Source organism: Gobius niger, assembly GCF_951799975.1.
Source record: "Gobius niger genome assembly, chromosome: 11".
NCBI classification, from domain to species: Eukaryota; Metazoa; Chordata; class Actinopteri; order Gobiiformes; family Gobiidae; genus Gobius; species Gobius niger.
This window is the reverse complement of record NC_136862.1, coordinates 26,279,023-26,296,913: the sequence shown is the minus strand read 5'-3', so window position 1 is coordinate 26,296,913 and position 17,891 is coordinate 26,279,023. Positions and strand designations below refer to the sequence as shown.

Here is a 17,891-nt window from a genome sequence, read left to right as displayed (position 1 = left end):
AGTCTGCCATCGACCCCTCCGACCACCACCAACCACTCACTCACACACTACAATCACCCAGGCTTCCTGGTGTTCCCAAACGGTCTCCCATCCAAGTACTGACCAGGCCCTTCCCTGCTTAGCTTCCAAGGTGTAACGGGATTGGGCAGAGCAAAGGCGGTATGACCTTTGCTATGCCTGGCCTTTTGACCGGAGGGTCAGCAGTTCGAATCCTGCAGATGCATATGGTCTTTGTGTCCTTGGGCAAGACTCTTCACCCACCTTGCCTTTAGTGTCTAGATAACAAGCTCACCATTTCTCCAAGCAAAATTAAGATATTTTCTTATATTTAAAGTAAACCTTTGTTGTGTAGGGGCAAAATAATGGTATAATTTATGGCAGAAACGCATTACTTAAACTCTTGAGTGAATGTGATATTTCTTTGTGATCAGATGTTTAGAAAGAGCATTGTATTCAGCTCTACAGCATGTAAAAGTGAATTAGTTAGTGAATAAGGCTGACGTTTGGTTGGACCCAGAAGTAGAGTGATGACATCACTTAACAAACGTATTGCAGCCAAGCTGTTACAGAGAATGTAAGTGATGTCATAGTATAGCAACAACGGCCTGTTCACAAATGAAATTATACAAGTGCATTCTCTTTTAAAAAAAACTTTATATGAAAAGATGTGCCACATTAAATTCAGACAATGCTCATTATTAGTGTTACCATACAATGTGAGCTTCACAATTCTTAGATATCACTTTTGCAGATGCTTTCCCTGAGACTGAGTGCGATTTCCTCCAAAACATGCACATTGGCTAATCCTCTAGCTGGGTGATTCAGAGCCGAGCTCAAGATCTGGAGATGGATCCCCAAACAGACGCTGCACTGCAGTCAGCCACTTCCCGACTGGTTGCTCCAGCACCACTTAAGGATGGATCAAATGCAGAAGGTGATAATAATTTACCGGGACAACAAATGCCCCTAACCTTCATCTGCGTACTTACATTTTAATCTTGTATTATAAACAGTGGCCCTGAAAATCTGATACAGAGAGCTAGTAATAAATCTCATTCATAACTTTACTACACGGTTTTTAACATTCCCATTCTTAACAGGCATGAGTTCATAAGCAAATTTCACAATTTACAGGGTCACAGAAATGCTAGAAACTCGCTGGTAAGTTACACAATTATATGAGCTTTCAATATAGTGGAGGACAAAACAAATGTTCTTCCACTACGAGAAAAATATAATGTTGTATTGGGCCTTAAAGTTATTGTATCGTAAGTTATTGTTGTCTCGTGTATCAACTTTATAAGAATTAAAGAGGTTGTCGCCAAGGTTTTTCTTTCATTGTTTTAGATCACCACGGATCTACAGCAATTTAGAATCGACAGCTATAGTATAGCTATAGTAGCTATAGTAAAGTGCAAGAACCACCCATATTAAAGCAGCACAATAAAAGTTCAACCCCATTCATCTTATCCCCCCGCCCTATTTTTGCTTTGTCTCGGCACTTCTGGTCGAGCGTGAAGCCCGTTCATTCAGTGGAGAACGAGGGAAAATGTTCGCCGCTAAAATCTGATGTTTAGTCGATTGATTTGTGTAAAATATCCAATGTCCATTAGCACCAACATGTCAACACTGCACCGTTTTCTCTGCTTGGCCGATAAACGCCTTTGTTTTCCTGTAGTAGCTGATTTTATCTGGACTTCTCCAGTCCCATGTTAACTGATAGGAGAAAAGGGGCGGGCACAAGTCATGGCGGCGCCCACACGAGCGTCCGGAATAAGGTGAATAGTAACACAGAGTCCTAATGTGGGCAGACGGCAAAGTAGTGTTACATCATTCGGGGTTAGTTTTACAACCCCGACTACAGTTGTGATAAAAGTTATCACAAAGGATCTTCAGCTGGAACCAGTGTCCTCGTGGGTTCCTTCTTTCTGTCACACGGACATCGTATCCTGCAACACAAAGGGGAGGAAAAATAGATGAGTGGTTGTATTTTACCTGCACCCTACTGGAATACAAAACATTCAAAAATGGCGGATAACCTCAATTTGAAATTATGGACCATTATGTTAAGACAGTTGTTTATTGCATCACACACCGTTGTCTCGTTGCCATCTGCTCAAAGGTTTCAGGCAGCGGAAGCCCAAAACTCTCGGGGATGAAAAGTGTGGCAATGGCAGCGAACAGAGCCAATGACGCCATCGTAATATGAGGCAGGTACTTCAGGAACACACCTACAAGGGGTGCATGTGAATGAATTAGACCGCACGAATGTGTATAACACAAATGAAAGTAAAAATGCGATAATGATTGTCGGAAATGGTAATAATACTAACTGAGTTTTAGCAGAAATGGGGCCAAGCAGCTGCCGATTCGGGACACCATGGAGCAGGTACCTGTGGCTGTGTTCCTGAGGGGTGTGGGGTACAACTCTGAGGTGTAAGTAAACAGTAGGCAGGTCCCGCCGGTGAATGAGAATTTGGCCAGCATCTCCATGATTAAAGTCAAAGTGGGTAAATCTGAAAAGAAGGACATTTTTGAATATTATGGTCTATATCATACCTAAAAATATTCAAAACATTTTTGGCAGGAATTGTATTAGACTGTAAATTAATTTACTACCAGGAGCAATTCACACAAAAGGAGTAGTATATGCATAAGAGACCAAAAGTATATTTAAAAGTGTATCGGACAAATTTAAACACATAGGGGAAAGTGGGGTTAGATGAGCCATTTTTTGCTTTGGTGGTTGCTGTGTAAAAACAGTAAAAAATTACATCCTACCACCAGACTTTATGACACTAAACATCACAAAGTCTTATTTTTTACACTTTAATGTTTCCCACTAGCAATTTTATTCAACAAAAATATTATAATACATATTCTTCTTTTCATACGCAACATCTATATATTACGATATTTTGTCTCTAAAACCCCCCCAAAATAATTTAATGCAATATTTCATTCTCATTTGCTTGTCTCTACTCGACTCAATGCAAAAACTATAGAATTGTACATTAAAGGAATAGGCCACCGTTTTTATATACTAAGATTTGTTCTTACCTAACCTTAGTCGAGTTAATATATCCCCGTCTGGTCTTTGTCCGTGCGCTCTGTCACGCAAACGGAGCACATACGCAGCCTCTCCCACATGTCACATAGCTCCAAAAAAGTTCACGATAGAAGCTACCAAGCTCTTCCACGTGTTCCCTATTTAAATAAAGTTACGTGAAGTGTTTTCATGCGAAGTATATTTACACAGAAATGTAACATGTCGATTTTATAAGCAGATAAAAAGGGGTACTATAGTGTGAGGCGTAATGATACGAGGAGCACAGCGTCCGCACAGTAACTCCTAAAGACTTCCCCCGCTCACTTCCGTCAATAGAAGCTGCGTGACTTGTAGAGAGCTAGCAGAGAACAGTTGAAGAAGCGTTGATAACTTGTGAACAATGCCTTTTACGTGCATCGTGCCGGGCTGTGATAACAAGCAGAAAGTATATAGTGTAGTAATGTTTCACAGATTTCCAACTCACCCCGGACGATGACACAGGACTCAGGACCTCGACCATGAGGTAGGAATGCGCAGCACTTTCCCAAAATATATTTTCTGCTTGTTGTAAAAGGCTCTGTATAAGTCACGCAGCTTCTATTGACGGAAGTGAGCGGGGGAAGTCTTTAGGAGTTACTGCGCGGACGCTGTGCTCCTGTATCATTACGCCACACAATATAGTACCCCTTTTTACTTTGCATGAAGACACTTCACGTAACTTTATTTAAATAGGGAACACGTGGAAGAGCTTGGTAGCTTCTATCGTGAGCTTTTCTGGAGCCATTTGACATGTGGGAGAGGCTGCGTATGTGCTCTGTTTGCGTGACAGAGCGCACGGACAAAGACCAGACGGGTATGTATTAACACATCTAAGGTTAGGTAAGAACATATCTTAGTATATAAAAACGGTGGCCTATTCCTTTAACATTTTCTATAGTTTGTTATTCATTGTTTCTTAAATATATTTTCTTCTTTAAAAACACCAAGACAGTTTTTTTAAGAAGAAATCTGGCTTTTTATCTGCTTTTAACTTGAGGAAAAAGTCGTGAATTTGTTTTTTGTTTTGTTTTTTTGTTTTTTCATAAAAAGTGGGGTTATTTGACACCCAATTTTTCATTTTTTTTTGTCTGTCAAGTTCAAATCATGTCAAGAGCAGACCTATAATCTTACATAAAAATCTTAAATAAAAAGCTGCTATAAGACAACTATGGAAGTACATCCTAATGTTATGCCAACACCATCTATAGTTGTGCTAACAGCGGCTAAATGTTATCATCGGCAAAATCACCTTCCAACAGTGGTATAATATTGTCAATTATTAAATCCTTAAGTTGGCAGCTGATAAATTTAACTAATAAAGTAATTTGTAATGTAACTTAGTTACTTTTACAATCAAGTAATCAGTTAAGTAACTAAGTTACTTTTTAAAAGTTATCAGGAATCTGTAATTAGATAACTTTTTCAAGTAATCACTGGTCATGAGCGGATACATGCCTTTCAGTCATGTGACTTTTGTTGTTATGGCCGCCATTTTCAATACCGAAGTAGATTATGCAGTACTACAATATGTAGCAATATCTCTACTCAGCATGAAAATGAAAGACAACTGATTGACAGTGGGATTTTTATGTACTCGTAATCATTGCTCAAGAAGATAACAGCTAAAACACGGCCCCAGAGACGCACGTTTGTAAAGAAACCAGTGAGTCGGTGTTTAAGCTGCTCAAGACGCTAGAATGCTACCAGTTAGCATTTAGCTTCTCTCTCCGAGAGAAAGCGCTGAACCACAATCCAAAAATCTAGCCTGAAGCTTGAGGTCAGAGCTGAGCTGTTACTGTAGTATTTCCCCAGTGTTCATAGATGTGAGCCACGCATGTGTTTATCGTGTTGAAGCCATTGACAGTTGATTCTGGACTCCTCAGGAACCTAACCAGGATCCTGTTTGTGGACTTCAGCTCTGCCTTCAACACCATCCTCCCTGTTGCATGTTATGGTTGACAGTTGCTAACCGGTAGCATGCTAACGTCTTGAGCAGCTTAAACACTGACTCAGACTGAGACTCTGCTGACATGACAAACTGTAAAATTCACAGAGGAAGGTTTTCTGTTTCCTCTATGATATGTTACTTTAGTCTGAGGAGTGAAGCAGATCTTTGGTAAAAACCTGCTGTAGCTCGACAGACAGCGCTGCTACGTCTGTGCCACATCTGCTGGTTGTATCACATAAACATGCGTCTCTGGAGCCGTGTTTTTATTGTTATCTTTTTGAGAAATGATTACAAGTACATAAAAATGCCACTGTCAATCAGTTGTTTTTCATTTTCAGTAGAGATATTGTTACATGCTGTAGTATTGCATAATTCTACTTCGGTATTCAAAATGGCGCCCAGAACTATGCGTGATGTCATTGGAAACGCATGTATATTAAGGCAAGGCAAGGCGGGTTTATTTGTAGAGCACAATTCATACACAAGGTATTCATACAAAGTGCTTCACACACACACACACACACACACACACACACACACACACACGACATCACACTCACCACGAGGCACCAGTTCAAGGAAGAAGAGAGGCACAGATCCCAGACACAGGGAGGTGATGATGGAGGTTCGTCGGGGGAGGTACCTGAATTCACATCAATCAATATTTACCAAAAGTCTCTGGGAGTGTCCCGGAGCAGTAGATGATTGCTCATAAAGTCTTAAGTGGAAATACCTTAGCGTGAGCCAGCTGCAGACGTAGGCAGGGACCTCCACCAGAGCGAAAATAAAACAGCTCAGAAAGGGGTTTGTGTGGAGCTGCGATGTGTTCAGAGACAGGGCGTAGTAGGAAATGAACATGTTGAACCTAGAGATAAAACAAAATGCATAATTAGCATGTCCGACTTTCCTTTTTGGGAAAGCGCCATGCATGTTGCTGAACAGCTCTGGTAGAGTCCTGGCATATTTCTAGTTTGGACCTGCTGTGGTTTGGTACAAAATCAGAATTCAGTCCTCACTTTCATTAAAATTGGCACTTAACAGGGAAAGATTTTATATCCAAAAGGTTGCAGACCCGCAAACAAAACAAAACTATTCCTAAAGATGTTCCAAAAGGTTATGGTTTGAGGTATTAAGGTGTTCTTTGTTGTCTCCATATAGGGACATTTTTCTACAGAATTTGACCCATCTTTCAATGCCGATGGGGCAATTCGTAAAACGTGCTATCCCGTAGCTTACAAATCTACTTGCATGTGATTATTGTATTAGTCGTCAGTTCCTTGTCAGTAAAACCACACTTTGACACTTCTCCAAAATTGTGCAGAACTAGTTCCAAACAAGGACTGGCACAAAAGAGGACAAAAACAGGAATACAATGGTTTCAAAATGAAAGAAATACAAGATCTGCAGAGGAGCCAGAGTACTATCTGAAGCAGAGTACCTAAAATGCCAGTCGTACACACACCAGAGTTTGAGAAACAATAGGCTAACATTGATTAAATTTGCTGCTCCCGTCAAACAGTTATGCTTGGCAACATGCACTTGGCCATGAAACAAATTAATATCTCTGACAAGCTCAACACTTGCGCAAACTAGTACGTTGGTTACTTGCATATTTGGTGGGTACACGCTGCTCTCCTTCAGTTTATTTTTTTGACAGGTATTGGCTGGAGATCGTGGGACTCATGACACTCAATTGTGCATTTGCCACTGACTTAATCCACAAAGTGACTTGCCAGTGCAGAAGAAGACATGCCACACACAATCGGTTTAACCCACAGGCCCTGCTGGCATTCCAACAACAAGGGTCCATGTATATATATATATATATTATGATATGTATTTATTTTTTTATTCAGCCTTTATTTAAGCAGGTTATTCCCATGTGGGGATGCAGTCGATGGCAAAAGGAGATTTTACAAAAAACAAATTGTGCATTAAGGCTGGCTGAACATAGCCTTAGATGAGGGAAGTTCATACAAGTCCAGCCCTAGCCTTTACACACATCTTATGAGTATATTGATACATCTCCAGCCAATATCAACAAAATAAACAAAAGGAGAGCAGCGTGTACCCACAATATATGCCAGTCATTAACAAACTAGATCTTCAACCTCTTTTACAAGGTTTCATTAGAACATTGACTATGCTGACTCTGCTTCATTTTTAAAAGACAAGATAATTACAAAGGCAGCTCTCCAAGAAATGCCTTGGAAATAAAAACATACCAATGAGAGAGTCGACAAGCCTGAAGTCCAACCCAATTCACTTTAGAGTGGTGAGAAAGAGGTGAGTAAGAGGCCGACTGTTGGTTATGAAGCGCAGATGATATATGTTGTTCAACAACCCAAGACACTGTACATTCATATACAACACATTTCCATAGTCAATAACAGGCTGGAATGTAGCTTCCACCAACCTCTTATTCATTTCTGCAGTAAAATCCTAGTAAAACTACATTTTGGATATGCAATTTAAAAGGCAATTTATCAATTATAAAACCCAAATACTTAAAACTCGATACCAATTTAATTTCTGGCCAGATTTTGTGAAGATTGACTAATGGTAATGGTAATTTTTCCCACTTACCATATTAAGAAGAGGTTGAGTGTTATGACCCGGAGTTTTCTGATTTTGAACAGGTCTAAAGTGCTATAGTTTCTCTTTTCTTGTGCTTTTTCCTTCTCAGTCACCTGCAAAACACAGCACAACATGTCCATACATGTTGGAAAACCACATGAGACGCCCGCAACGCAGCATATACGCCTGCGTTCAGGTCCCCTGTTGAATGTATGTGAGAGCAGCTCCACATTGGTGGATGGTTCCTTCAAAGTGATCACAATTATTCATTGTCATTGTGTTTTTCCCACTCCACTAGTGTAAAATATGGTTCAATACTTAACAATAACACTTAATAGTACCACTCAACAAAACAGTTATATGCACTCTGCCTTTACTGTATGTATCTATTAGATGATCTTTTGATGTATTGAATACCGTATTTTCCGGACTATAAATCACCCTTTTTTTCATAGTTTGGCAGGTTTGTCTTACACTACGGAGCGACTAATAAGTGATTTTTTCCTTTTTCAAAATTCAAATATATAATTTCACATGCCGCGTGAGGGCACTGCAGGCTAATCGAGCAGCAGAAAGAAATTTTGGAGTGAGCGAGAAAGCAGAGAAGAAAACAAAGCAAAACTAATCACGGGCTAAAAGCTCGATGGCCACAGCTAGAGGAACGAGTTTGCAAATGAGAGCTTGAAAAACGTGCTGCCGGGAGAGGCTTGTCAATGGTGCAGTTATGCCTCCGTGCCCAGGTCGTTGCCAATGCGATTGTTCAGAAGTGACACAGAGGATGAAGATTTCAATCGGTTTAGTGATTTGGAATGAGATCAAGAGTTTGGTATGTTCTTTATGCTATAGTTATCTGAAGTGTTTGTGTGACGTTAACATACCAGACACCTATTTAGTTTAATGTTTATGCTTCATGTAGCTAATCATCAATATGTTAGGTTAGCATACCGTATGCCTATTCAGCCTGTTGTTTTTTCTTCATTCCGCATTTTTTGGCTAGTGCGTCTTATACTCCAGAGCGACTTACATGTGTTTTTTTCTTCTTTATTACGTGTATTTTGGCTGGTGTGTCTCATACTAGCAACTTATAGTCCGGAAAACACGGTAAATGTGATCGTACATACCACATACTGGTCAAAGACGTATTGAGGAGCTTGGACTTTGTTCCATCGAGCAGCTTTTTTGAAAATTGCCTCAGCCTCCTGCACCCTCCCCTGATAGAGCAGCCACCGCGGGGACTCTGGGATTAACCTGGAAAAATAGACATGGAAACCTCTCAAGAGTTGCATTGCGACGACGAAACAAGCAGATCACAATACAAGGATTACATGTGACACTTTTTTCCCCTCAACAATCAAAACAAAGCATTGTTTTGTTGAGATGCCGACATTTTGAAACATGCTGGCATGAAGCCAAAGCATACGACAGGTAAAGATACACACCCTGCAATTAAAGAGCCTATGCATGAAACCAGTTAGAACACATGATACAATAATCCTTTGCAAGAATTCATCTCAGCGGCCAACGTGAAATGAATCAGAATTAATGAGTGGTTGCTGAGATAGTTTTTTAGGGCTGTGAGAGGAGCGGCACAACCAACTCTGTCAAACCATTTATTACATTTTACCATGATGACCTTTATCTTCATCTTTAGGCACTACTGAACAGCTAAATGACGTCCAGATCGTCATCAACAGCACAAACCCAAATATTAGACTCAGTTTGGAATTCAGTAAAAAAGAAGTACTGGTACTTTTTTGGATCCAAAGATATCTCTCGATAACCAGGGTTGTCTACACTTTTTTTTTTTCCATTTGGACGGTTTCAATGTTTAATGTGGTCTTACAATTCCAAGAAAAAACTAACCAAATATTAAAACACATTATACAAAGATGAACATCACTCACATGTTTAAATATAAAGCTTGTAGATGCTCCGGATACTAACAGGATGTGTCTTTGTGATAGATACCACAGGAATTTAAGCCACTTGGACAATAACAAAGTTCCACATACAAAGGGCGCTCAGTGTCTTTTAGAAAAGCCATAAAACAAAGGCACGCTCACACGCGAGCCACAAGCCTGGATAGAAAAGCCGGCACATCCGAGAAACAAAATCTTCTGCACAATAAACTAAAATGGCCAACACGATCAAAAGCACTATTTTCAAAAATTTTAATCTTTTATCCTGTGAACCCTCCTGTGAACAAGGCAAGGCCACCCCTATTAAATCGGTGTATACGCTTTTTGCTAAAAGATCATTAGTGCTGTGCCTTGAGGTGAGAGGGAAAACGTCTTCAACTCTAAAACAAACCCAATGACAGCTTCAGAATCACAGCCACTCACCACCACATTGGGATGTAGAGCAGCCCCGGCAGGGACAGTCCCAGCAGCAGGCTTCTCCAGTCCCGTAGATAGTAGGCAAACACAGGTAGCATCATGTATCCGAGTGCGAAGGAGGAGTTTACGGCGACGGACGAATACACGACCCGAGCGTGACCGATCAAGGTCTCTGCGCCTGCACATACATAAATACACTCACTGATCATTTTATAGATTTGAAATGAATCATTAATGTAAACCACTATTCCAATAAGAAAATGAAACACAACAATACCCTTCATAAAACAAGTAGAGGTTTACGTGTGATCTGGGATAGCCAATATTATCGTAGCGTTACAAGTGGAGGACGTTTGCAGATCGTTTTAGTGTGGGAACCTTTGCAATAAATCATGCTAATGCTATGGGTGTTATGGTGGGTGTTAAAACCTGTCCTTTAGTTTGATGCCGAGCCTCCAAACAATTAAGAGTTGGCCAATCAGCACTAAGGGGCGGGGAGACCACAGGGAAGACCACACTCATTAAATTGTGTCTACTTACCAAGCACCAAAGCCGCTACATAATTGGACATCTGGCCCAGTCCGTTAAAGAACAGCAGAATGGTGAATAAAATCCATGAGTTTGCAAACACTTGGGTGAAGGTGAAGATGGTCTGGACTGCCATAGTAGCAAAAAGGATTGGCTTCCTTCCATATCTGTGAAAAAATAAATAAAAATGTAAACGGTGAAGCCAATAGTTGAGTGGTTCGACTATTGTGAGATCGACTTCCGGCTCTGACAGTTTGCAAAATGTCTCTCAATGTTCTTCAGACTCCTTTGCTTTGAAAAGTCTTGAGAATGTAAAACAGTTGCCTGTGAACTGGAGACTTGTCGTTCTGACTTATTCACATGTACTATGGCAAATAAAGCACTTTGTCACACTTTGCTTACATTTCTAAATAAATAAGAACATATTTCATTGTTCCTTGTATGTATTTCACATAATTAGCATGTCCTTTGTGTGTATTTAGGTACTGCAAATTACTTGTCTGAGAGTTCCCCTGCGAATAAGGATCCACACGTGATTCCAGCGTACAAAACTGAGGCTGTGAAAGGCTGTTTCCACTCGTCATGGCACACCAAGTCGAACTGAAAACAAACGAGAGAGAAAAATTGAAAATCTTAGTACGGAGAAAAGATGGAGGCTCATTGTGGTGGAGTCTGGAGTTAATCCAACCCTGGCCAGAGTCAGTATTTGACACTGGGGTGTGTGGATAAGGTTTGACTCTGAGGCCAAATCAACAGAAATTACTCTCATTTTAGTTCATTCTAATTAACATTCAATTCAATATTTTAGTCTTAACTGTGTAATTTTTCAAATTACAAGGACCACATTCAAGTAAACATTTTATTTAAAAAAACAAACATACAAAATACTTTACATTGACAATTTTACAACTGTACATTTATTCTTCAATACACAACACAAGTATATTAGGATGAAATAATGTGGACACTATAATACTGAGTCATATTTCAACATTTGCACAGTTTTTAGTGGTTTAAGTACAGTACGTACTGTATGAATTTACTCTATTCTTATCAATACACGAGAGCTGTCCGACATGTGTGTGGTATGAGTTGATTTGGGAGACATTCAGGAGTTGTGCTCTTCATCTGGAGATAAGAGATATGTCTTAATACTTGACAGTCTGAAAGTACAACACATATTATAATAAAATAATATTATATAATTGCGTAATTATAAGGACTCCCTCAGAATACACACAAACAGTATACAATATACATACAGTACAGTATATACAAGAAGCTTCCCAGGAACACTCAAGAATCAATGGTCCCTGTGGAAATAACAGCAATGTAAAACAAAGCAACAGTGAAAAACAACACATTTCAAAGGTATATAAGTTATATAATATTCACCTTAGTATGTCATCCTCAGCATCATTTCAGCTCAACATAGACCTTCAGAGGTATTTTGGTTTTTGCCACCTAGTAAAGAAGAAAATAAAAATTTGAAACATGCCCCTTAAAATAGATTTTTACTTGCAAATTCAAGGAATTAGTCTCTCTAAAAAATATTTCTTTCAGCAACTAGTCAACTAGTAAACTCAAACAAACATTCTGAATATTTACTCACCCTACGGTCAAATGCAGGATGAAGAAAAGACGAGTGTCCAGTAAGTCTGGTTTGAACTGACTTGAACACTGGGCGGAACCCTGTGCATGGGCAGATTTACTTTTAACTCTGTAAATTAACACCAACACAGAGGGGAATTTGACTCAAGAGATTTTATTGTGTATGCACAATGTATTTCATTTGTAAAACATTTGAGCGTATAGACCAGAGGTCCCCAAGTGGCGGACCTGGGTCCACATCTGGACCTCCAGAGGCTTTAGTCCGGACCGCAAAGCCTTTTCATCCTCTCAATACACTTAAAGGAACAGGCCACCGTTTTTCCAGACTGAGATATGTTCTTACCTGAGTCGATGCGTACCTGTCTGGTCTGCTAGGTGCCCGTGGAAGAGCATGGTAGCTTCCAACTTCACCCCTGTTTGTAACTATAGGAATACAGTGGGAGAGGCCAAATGCTAACAACATCTTTGGTCGTATTGTGTGACTGAGTGCACGCACAAAGACCAGACAGGTACGCATGAACTCGTCTAAGCTCAGGTAAGAACATATGTCAGTATGGAAAAAAGGTGGCCTGTTCCTTTAATTTCTAAGGCTGAATAAAAATTATCTAAATAATTTGAATGGCATAGAATTAAAATGGCAAAATGATTGATTCATTGATCAGCTCTGCTATGTAAATAGACAACCTGTTTTCATGTAACATTTTCGAGAAATAACTGCATATGTCCGGACCCTGGACAAAAGTTACGAAAGAAAGCTTTGCGGACCTCAACTGATTTAGTGTGATACCCCTGGTATAGACTACCGCCTTAATATAATATAATATAATATGTACTATAGTGGCAAGAATGCATGATTCATGTGATGTTTAGGCCTATTTTGAAAGGTGAACCATATTAGTAAAAGCCACATTCAATACAATAATTCACCTTCTTGCCCAGGCCTATTGAGCACTATTAGCTTGTACCTCAGTGACTACAGTGGACAGATAGATGTCTTTGCTGTAGCTCCACCCGTCCACACAGGGCTCCTGCTGCAGTTCGGTGAGGTTCACGTCTCCGGGAGCAGAGCCTTGAGCCGACAGATTCATGACCACATCCAGCCTGTACCTGCTGCAGCGGCTGCGCTCCTCCACACCGTTCACCACCTCAGGACAAGAGACACACAGTAGGAAAGGCTTAGAACGACCCATTCCAATATTATTATCATTAATAAACACAAGCTTGAGTGCATATAAGAGTTCTTGTGACTGGCCTTCTTAACCTGCACCGTTTCATCAGTTAATCCCTCTAAATACATTTGGCGCGTTACAACATCCCATTGATAAGACTATTATGCTTAGTCTCAATGTTGCAGTTCAGTAAATCACAAGGCACTGCACCCTGCTCTGGTTTAGAAATAGTTAAGTTAAAACAGGTCAGGAATAGCTGATTTTGGCACGGGTAAAGACGATTATTTATTTACTGTATTTTCTTGAACTTTAACTTTGCTTCTTCCTTTTTTTTTCCCACGGTTTTGCCCTGCGCTACTGTACATTAGCCAGAGGTCGACCCTTTACATGAGCGAAGAGGCGACAGGTGCTTACTTGTTGAATAATTCACTGCATGCCTTTCTTTCTCTTCCACGTCTCAAGCACAAAACCTGCTCCATGTCATGTGCTCATGTCTCTTTTACTCACCTCCACGGGTATGGCCGCCTTTTGCCACTCTTCTGTCAGGTTATCCACAGGAACAAAGCAGTGATGCGGAGGTACGTCGACCAAGAACACCAAGGTGAATGCCCCAAACCCATTGGGCACTATGCTGGCACAAAGGAGGAAGAAGATCACAGCCTGGAAGCATCCCCATGTGCCCAGAAACGCCACGCTCTCCGCATAGCCCTTCATCGTTGGCGGATGCTGGTCCTTTAAAGTCCATAAGGGGTTAGAAAGTAAGACTACATGTTCATTGAGAAAGGCAGGGGTTTTGCTTTGTGTGGAAGACGCCGGTTTAGTGGTTAGGCAGGAACAGGTTTCCCCCCAACCCACTATAGGCTGAGCTACTACTTCTGCTACGCCCACTTTTTTTTTTTCTCCTTTCTCTCTTTCTTTTTTTTCTCCAACAGGAAAACCACACCACATTTGCAACTTCGACTTCCTGGTGATGAGACACAGACAACAACACAGGCACACAGATTCTTGTGTAGGCAAAAGGGGTGCGTCTATTTGCTTCTTGTGTACTTTTTAGACAACATCTAAAGTACTTATCGCTACAAAAGCAGAACTGGTTAGAAGGATAATGGTGGACTCCACAAGTGGCTGTATTTTCATGCAGAGTTAGTAAACTGTACATTTATTTTTCTTTATTCATGGTCAAATCAAGGATATCGCTATTTGATTCCTGTTTTACAAATACAAGCACAATATATAATAATATATCTTATTTAAGCACCTTTCAGAGCGCCAGAGGACACTGCACAGAAGAAACACAAAAGGGAATCTGAAAGTACTGACGGTAACACTTTATTTGACACTACCCTTGATACATTGTACCTTACTAAATTTAGTGCAATGTAATGGGCTTTGTAACAATGTGTAATAAGTTGTATCTATGGGTTAGATACACAATGGAATAATATGTGTTTGTAGTTTGTAGGTACATAATGTAATAAGACATAACCCTAACCTTAAGCCCTAACCATAAGTCTTGTGTCCTATTACATTATGTACTTACAAAGTACTAATACAAGTTATTCCATTGTGTACGTACTACATAGGTACAAGTTATTACAGATTGTTACAGAGCACATTACATTGTACTAAATGAAGTTAGATACAATACTATGAAGGTAGTGTAAAATAAAGTAATACCGGACTGACACGTCAACACTTTTCCAAAATGTTGTTATATCACAGCCTTATTCCAGAGTCTACAGGCACCATCAATACTTTCCGGATGCATAATAATGGCTTGTGTCGAGCCAAAGACAGTCATGCATCTATAAATGCACTTGACAAAAAGCAAAGTCGTCTGCCAGACGAGGCCTCTTCTCGCGTGCCATGTTTCTAACCCGGCGGCATAACCGCCTCGTCCTTGTAAGTTTACCTCGGATGAACTTTAAAGACAAAACCACACCACTAACTAAGTGTTCTTGGTGTACTTTTTTTTTTAAACCTTTGCTAGTACTTACCTGATTTAGGGTAATAGTTCTTAAATGAGTTTTGTGAGTACATCTGCAGCCCTAATGATTATCTAGATTCATAAAAAAAAACTATCACTGTTTCAAAAGCCGAAATCATTGCTTTTGATCACGTATTTGCGCAAGGATTCAACAGCGCTTTATGGGAGTTTTCTTTCAATTCTCATTAATGAAGACTATAATGCACAGTGCGATATTAACACAGTATTTAATGAAACAAGTAGATCCAGTTTATCAACCATAGGGAATAGGCCTTATGGCAAGATATGTTTGCACAAGTGATGTCCTGTAAGCATTGTATTGTTTACTATTTCCTATGATAGCTTTGTGATGTTGATTAACAACTGTAAGGCTATAAATGCTTGGTTGTTGTTCTATTATTAGGATTTGATGCCCTTTAATGGGAGACAAATCTTTGGGATCTATTCTTTTCAAAGAGTTAGCCCTAACTGCTGACTGAAAAGTGAAGAAAGAGCTTTTCAAAAGAGCCAATCATTGAAAACATTGGGACTGGAGCAAATGCTTATAAACATTATGTAACTGATTTTGAACATCTGATACTTATGATTTATCACAGTTTAGTTTCCAGAACAGCAACTCCATTTGTCTTGTCCTAACCGATGCAGGGACACCTCAATCTGTTCGGAAAAGAAAAAAGATAGTAGTTACTTTCTATCTCCTCACTTGTCTCATGTGCTACATATACTTTGACTGTATTTGGACTCCTGGAAGTGCACACTGTCGTTGTGTCCTTGGGCAAGACACTTCACCCACATTGCCCCCAGTGTCTGCGTACATTGGTGTATGGATGAATGGGTGAGTGGATCGTAGCTGTAAAGCGCTTTGAGTGCCTAATGTCGGTGGAAAAGCACTATATAAGTTGAGACCATTTACCATTTGACACCCTTTTACCCCTGTTCCACATTGGCTCGCTCCGCCCCATGGGAGTTCCACCTCTTTGTGTGAGCCCAGACCAAAGCCTCGGGCAGAACAGAAGACTGAGCACAGATTAAATGCTGGTCTGACAGAGTGTCACGTTACAGGAGAGGTGTGACTGGCAGATGGTCAATAACAAACGAGTGTCTGACCATCCAGTGATGCGAGAAGAAGAAGTACCGCATATTTTCAAGTCAAAGAACAACGTTATCCCTTTAGCGAGTAATGGACACAGCTTTAGTGTGTAGAATAGTGTGTTGAATAAATAGAGTTAACTAGTATCATCATTTTATTATGACATTATAGTATATTGCCCCACTAAGGCAAAGTGCAGTATCTGCGGTAACATTTACACCAATAGTATAGTATTCTTATAGTACGCTATGAGTCATTTTGAATCTGTTAGAACCAGAAACACTAATTTGACGTTTTACACTAAGCTGTGTAATTATAAAGAGGGGTATGACAAAACTTATTTGCACATCCATGTCTTATAATGGATGAGTTATAACTCATTTTCTAATTCATCCATTCGCTGAAATACAAAGTGTGTTGGAACATATACTGTTAAAGATATTTGGAAAGTGTCATTACTGTACTGTCTCCTGTTTCAAAGAAAGACTGAATTAAATTTGCAGTAATTACACAACTCTCCCAAATCACCCAATCTTATCATAAAAATAAAAATAATAATACAAATAATAATAAAGATTATTATTATTCTTTATTTTTAAGTGGCAAGATGATGATAATGTCCAATGTGCCTTAATGATATAAAATCTGATATTTATTGATAATGACAAGAAGGATAATTGTTATGATCAATAACAATAACTATTAAAGGGGGGGGGGGGGGGGGGTATTTTGCAAAATCGACTTTTTCAAGCTTTACATCATGTTATAATATCATTCCCTCATTAAAAACATGCCTGAAGTGTTGACTTGGCACATTCACATATTTTTGAGTAATCTGTAAAAACTCTGATGGCGGCCATTTTACGGATAGGTTTGCCTGAGTCCTCCTAGGAACGCCCCCACCTCCTGGAGACGCCTCCGAGCTTTCGTCACCAGCCGAGTAACCAACCACTGCTCCTCAGCAGAACCCCCTCCCCACTGATGCCACAGACAGCGTGTGGAGGGGGCGTGTCGGAAAGGGTCAGAGGTTCTTAAAGAGACAGAGGCCTATTTCAAGACATTCACTACAGCCATTTTGAGAGAGCAATTTTATACAAGGCAGTTATTCTAATTTACTGCATTTACAGACCAACAGAAGGTTTCGTCATCATTGCGGTGTGCTATAGACTGGTGCTATGTGATTGAAAAAAGCATAATAGCCCCCTCTTTAATTGATTGACTGCGGAATTCTTCCGCACTCAATTATTGGTTTTCATGTTCTTTATTATTATTCCTCTTCCATCTTTTTCCCGATTTTCTAGAGCTTTCAGCACCTTCATGCTTTGTGCAATTTATGCAAGTTATGCATCAAAATGTTCCGCATGTTGAAGAGAAGGGTGCTATTACTTTTGGGACTTCTGCAACTTACGGTTTTTCCGCAATCGGCCAAAATGTCGGAGATTTTTCCCATTGACTTATAATGGGGCTGCCGCAAATCCATGCTTTTCTGCACTTTCTTCTGCATTTTATGCAATTTCTGCACTTTGTGCATGTTCAGCTTCTGCAACTTGTGGGTTT

The 17,891-nt window shown here is 39.9% G+C and overlaps 1 protein-coding gene across 1 annotated transcript; it reads right to left on the bottom strand.

Annotated features, from left to right (window-relative positions):
- Positions 1-1,812: 1,812 nt before the first annotated feature.
- LOC306970145 (solute carrier family 22 member 4-like) lies at positions 1,813-14,041 on the bottom strand. The gene is made up of 12 exons (XM_079566013.1): positions 13,765-14,041; positions 13,054-13,233; positions 10,974-11,077; positions 10,490-10,644; positions 9,956-10,127; positions 8,735-8,861; positions 7,623-7,726; positions 5,770-5,901; positions 5,597-5,679; positions 2,334-2,516; positions 2,096-2,231; positions 1,813-1,949 (listed from the first exon to the last, which is right to left on the bottom strand). Exons 1-12 carry the CDS (start codon positions 13,969-13,971, stop codon positions 1,880-1,882), a joined length of 1,653 nt encoding a protein of 550 aa, XP_079422139.1. The 5' UTR covers positions 13,972-14,041; the 3' UTR covers positions 1,813-1,879.
- Between the last annotated feature and the right edge of the window lie 3,850 nt (positions 14,042-17,891).

What these genes read in the sequence shown, in the direction of transcription:
- LOC306970145 (XM_079566013.1), bottom strand. Translation starts at nt 13,971, where the DNA reads ATGAAGGGCTATGCGGAGAGCGTGGCGTTTCTGGGCACATGGGGATGC. An exon ending in CTCTACATCCCAATGTGGTG is followed by an intron (nt 8,862 to 9,955) that starts GTGAGTGGCTGT and finishes CTATTTTTCCAG; the next exon opens with GTTAATCCCAGAGTCCCCGC. An exon ending in TGCAGCTGGCTCACGCTAAG is followed by an intron (nt 5,680 to 5,769) that starts GTATTTCCACTT and finishes ATGTGAATTCAG; the next exon opens with GTACCTCCCCCGACGAACCT.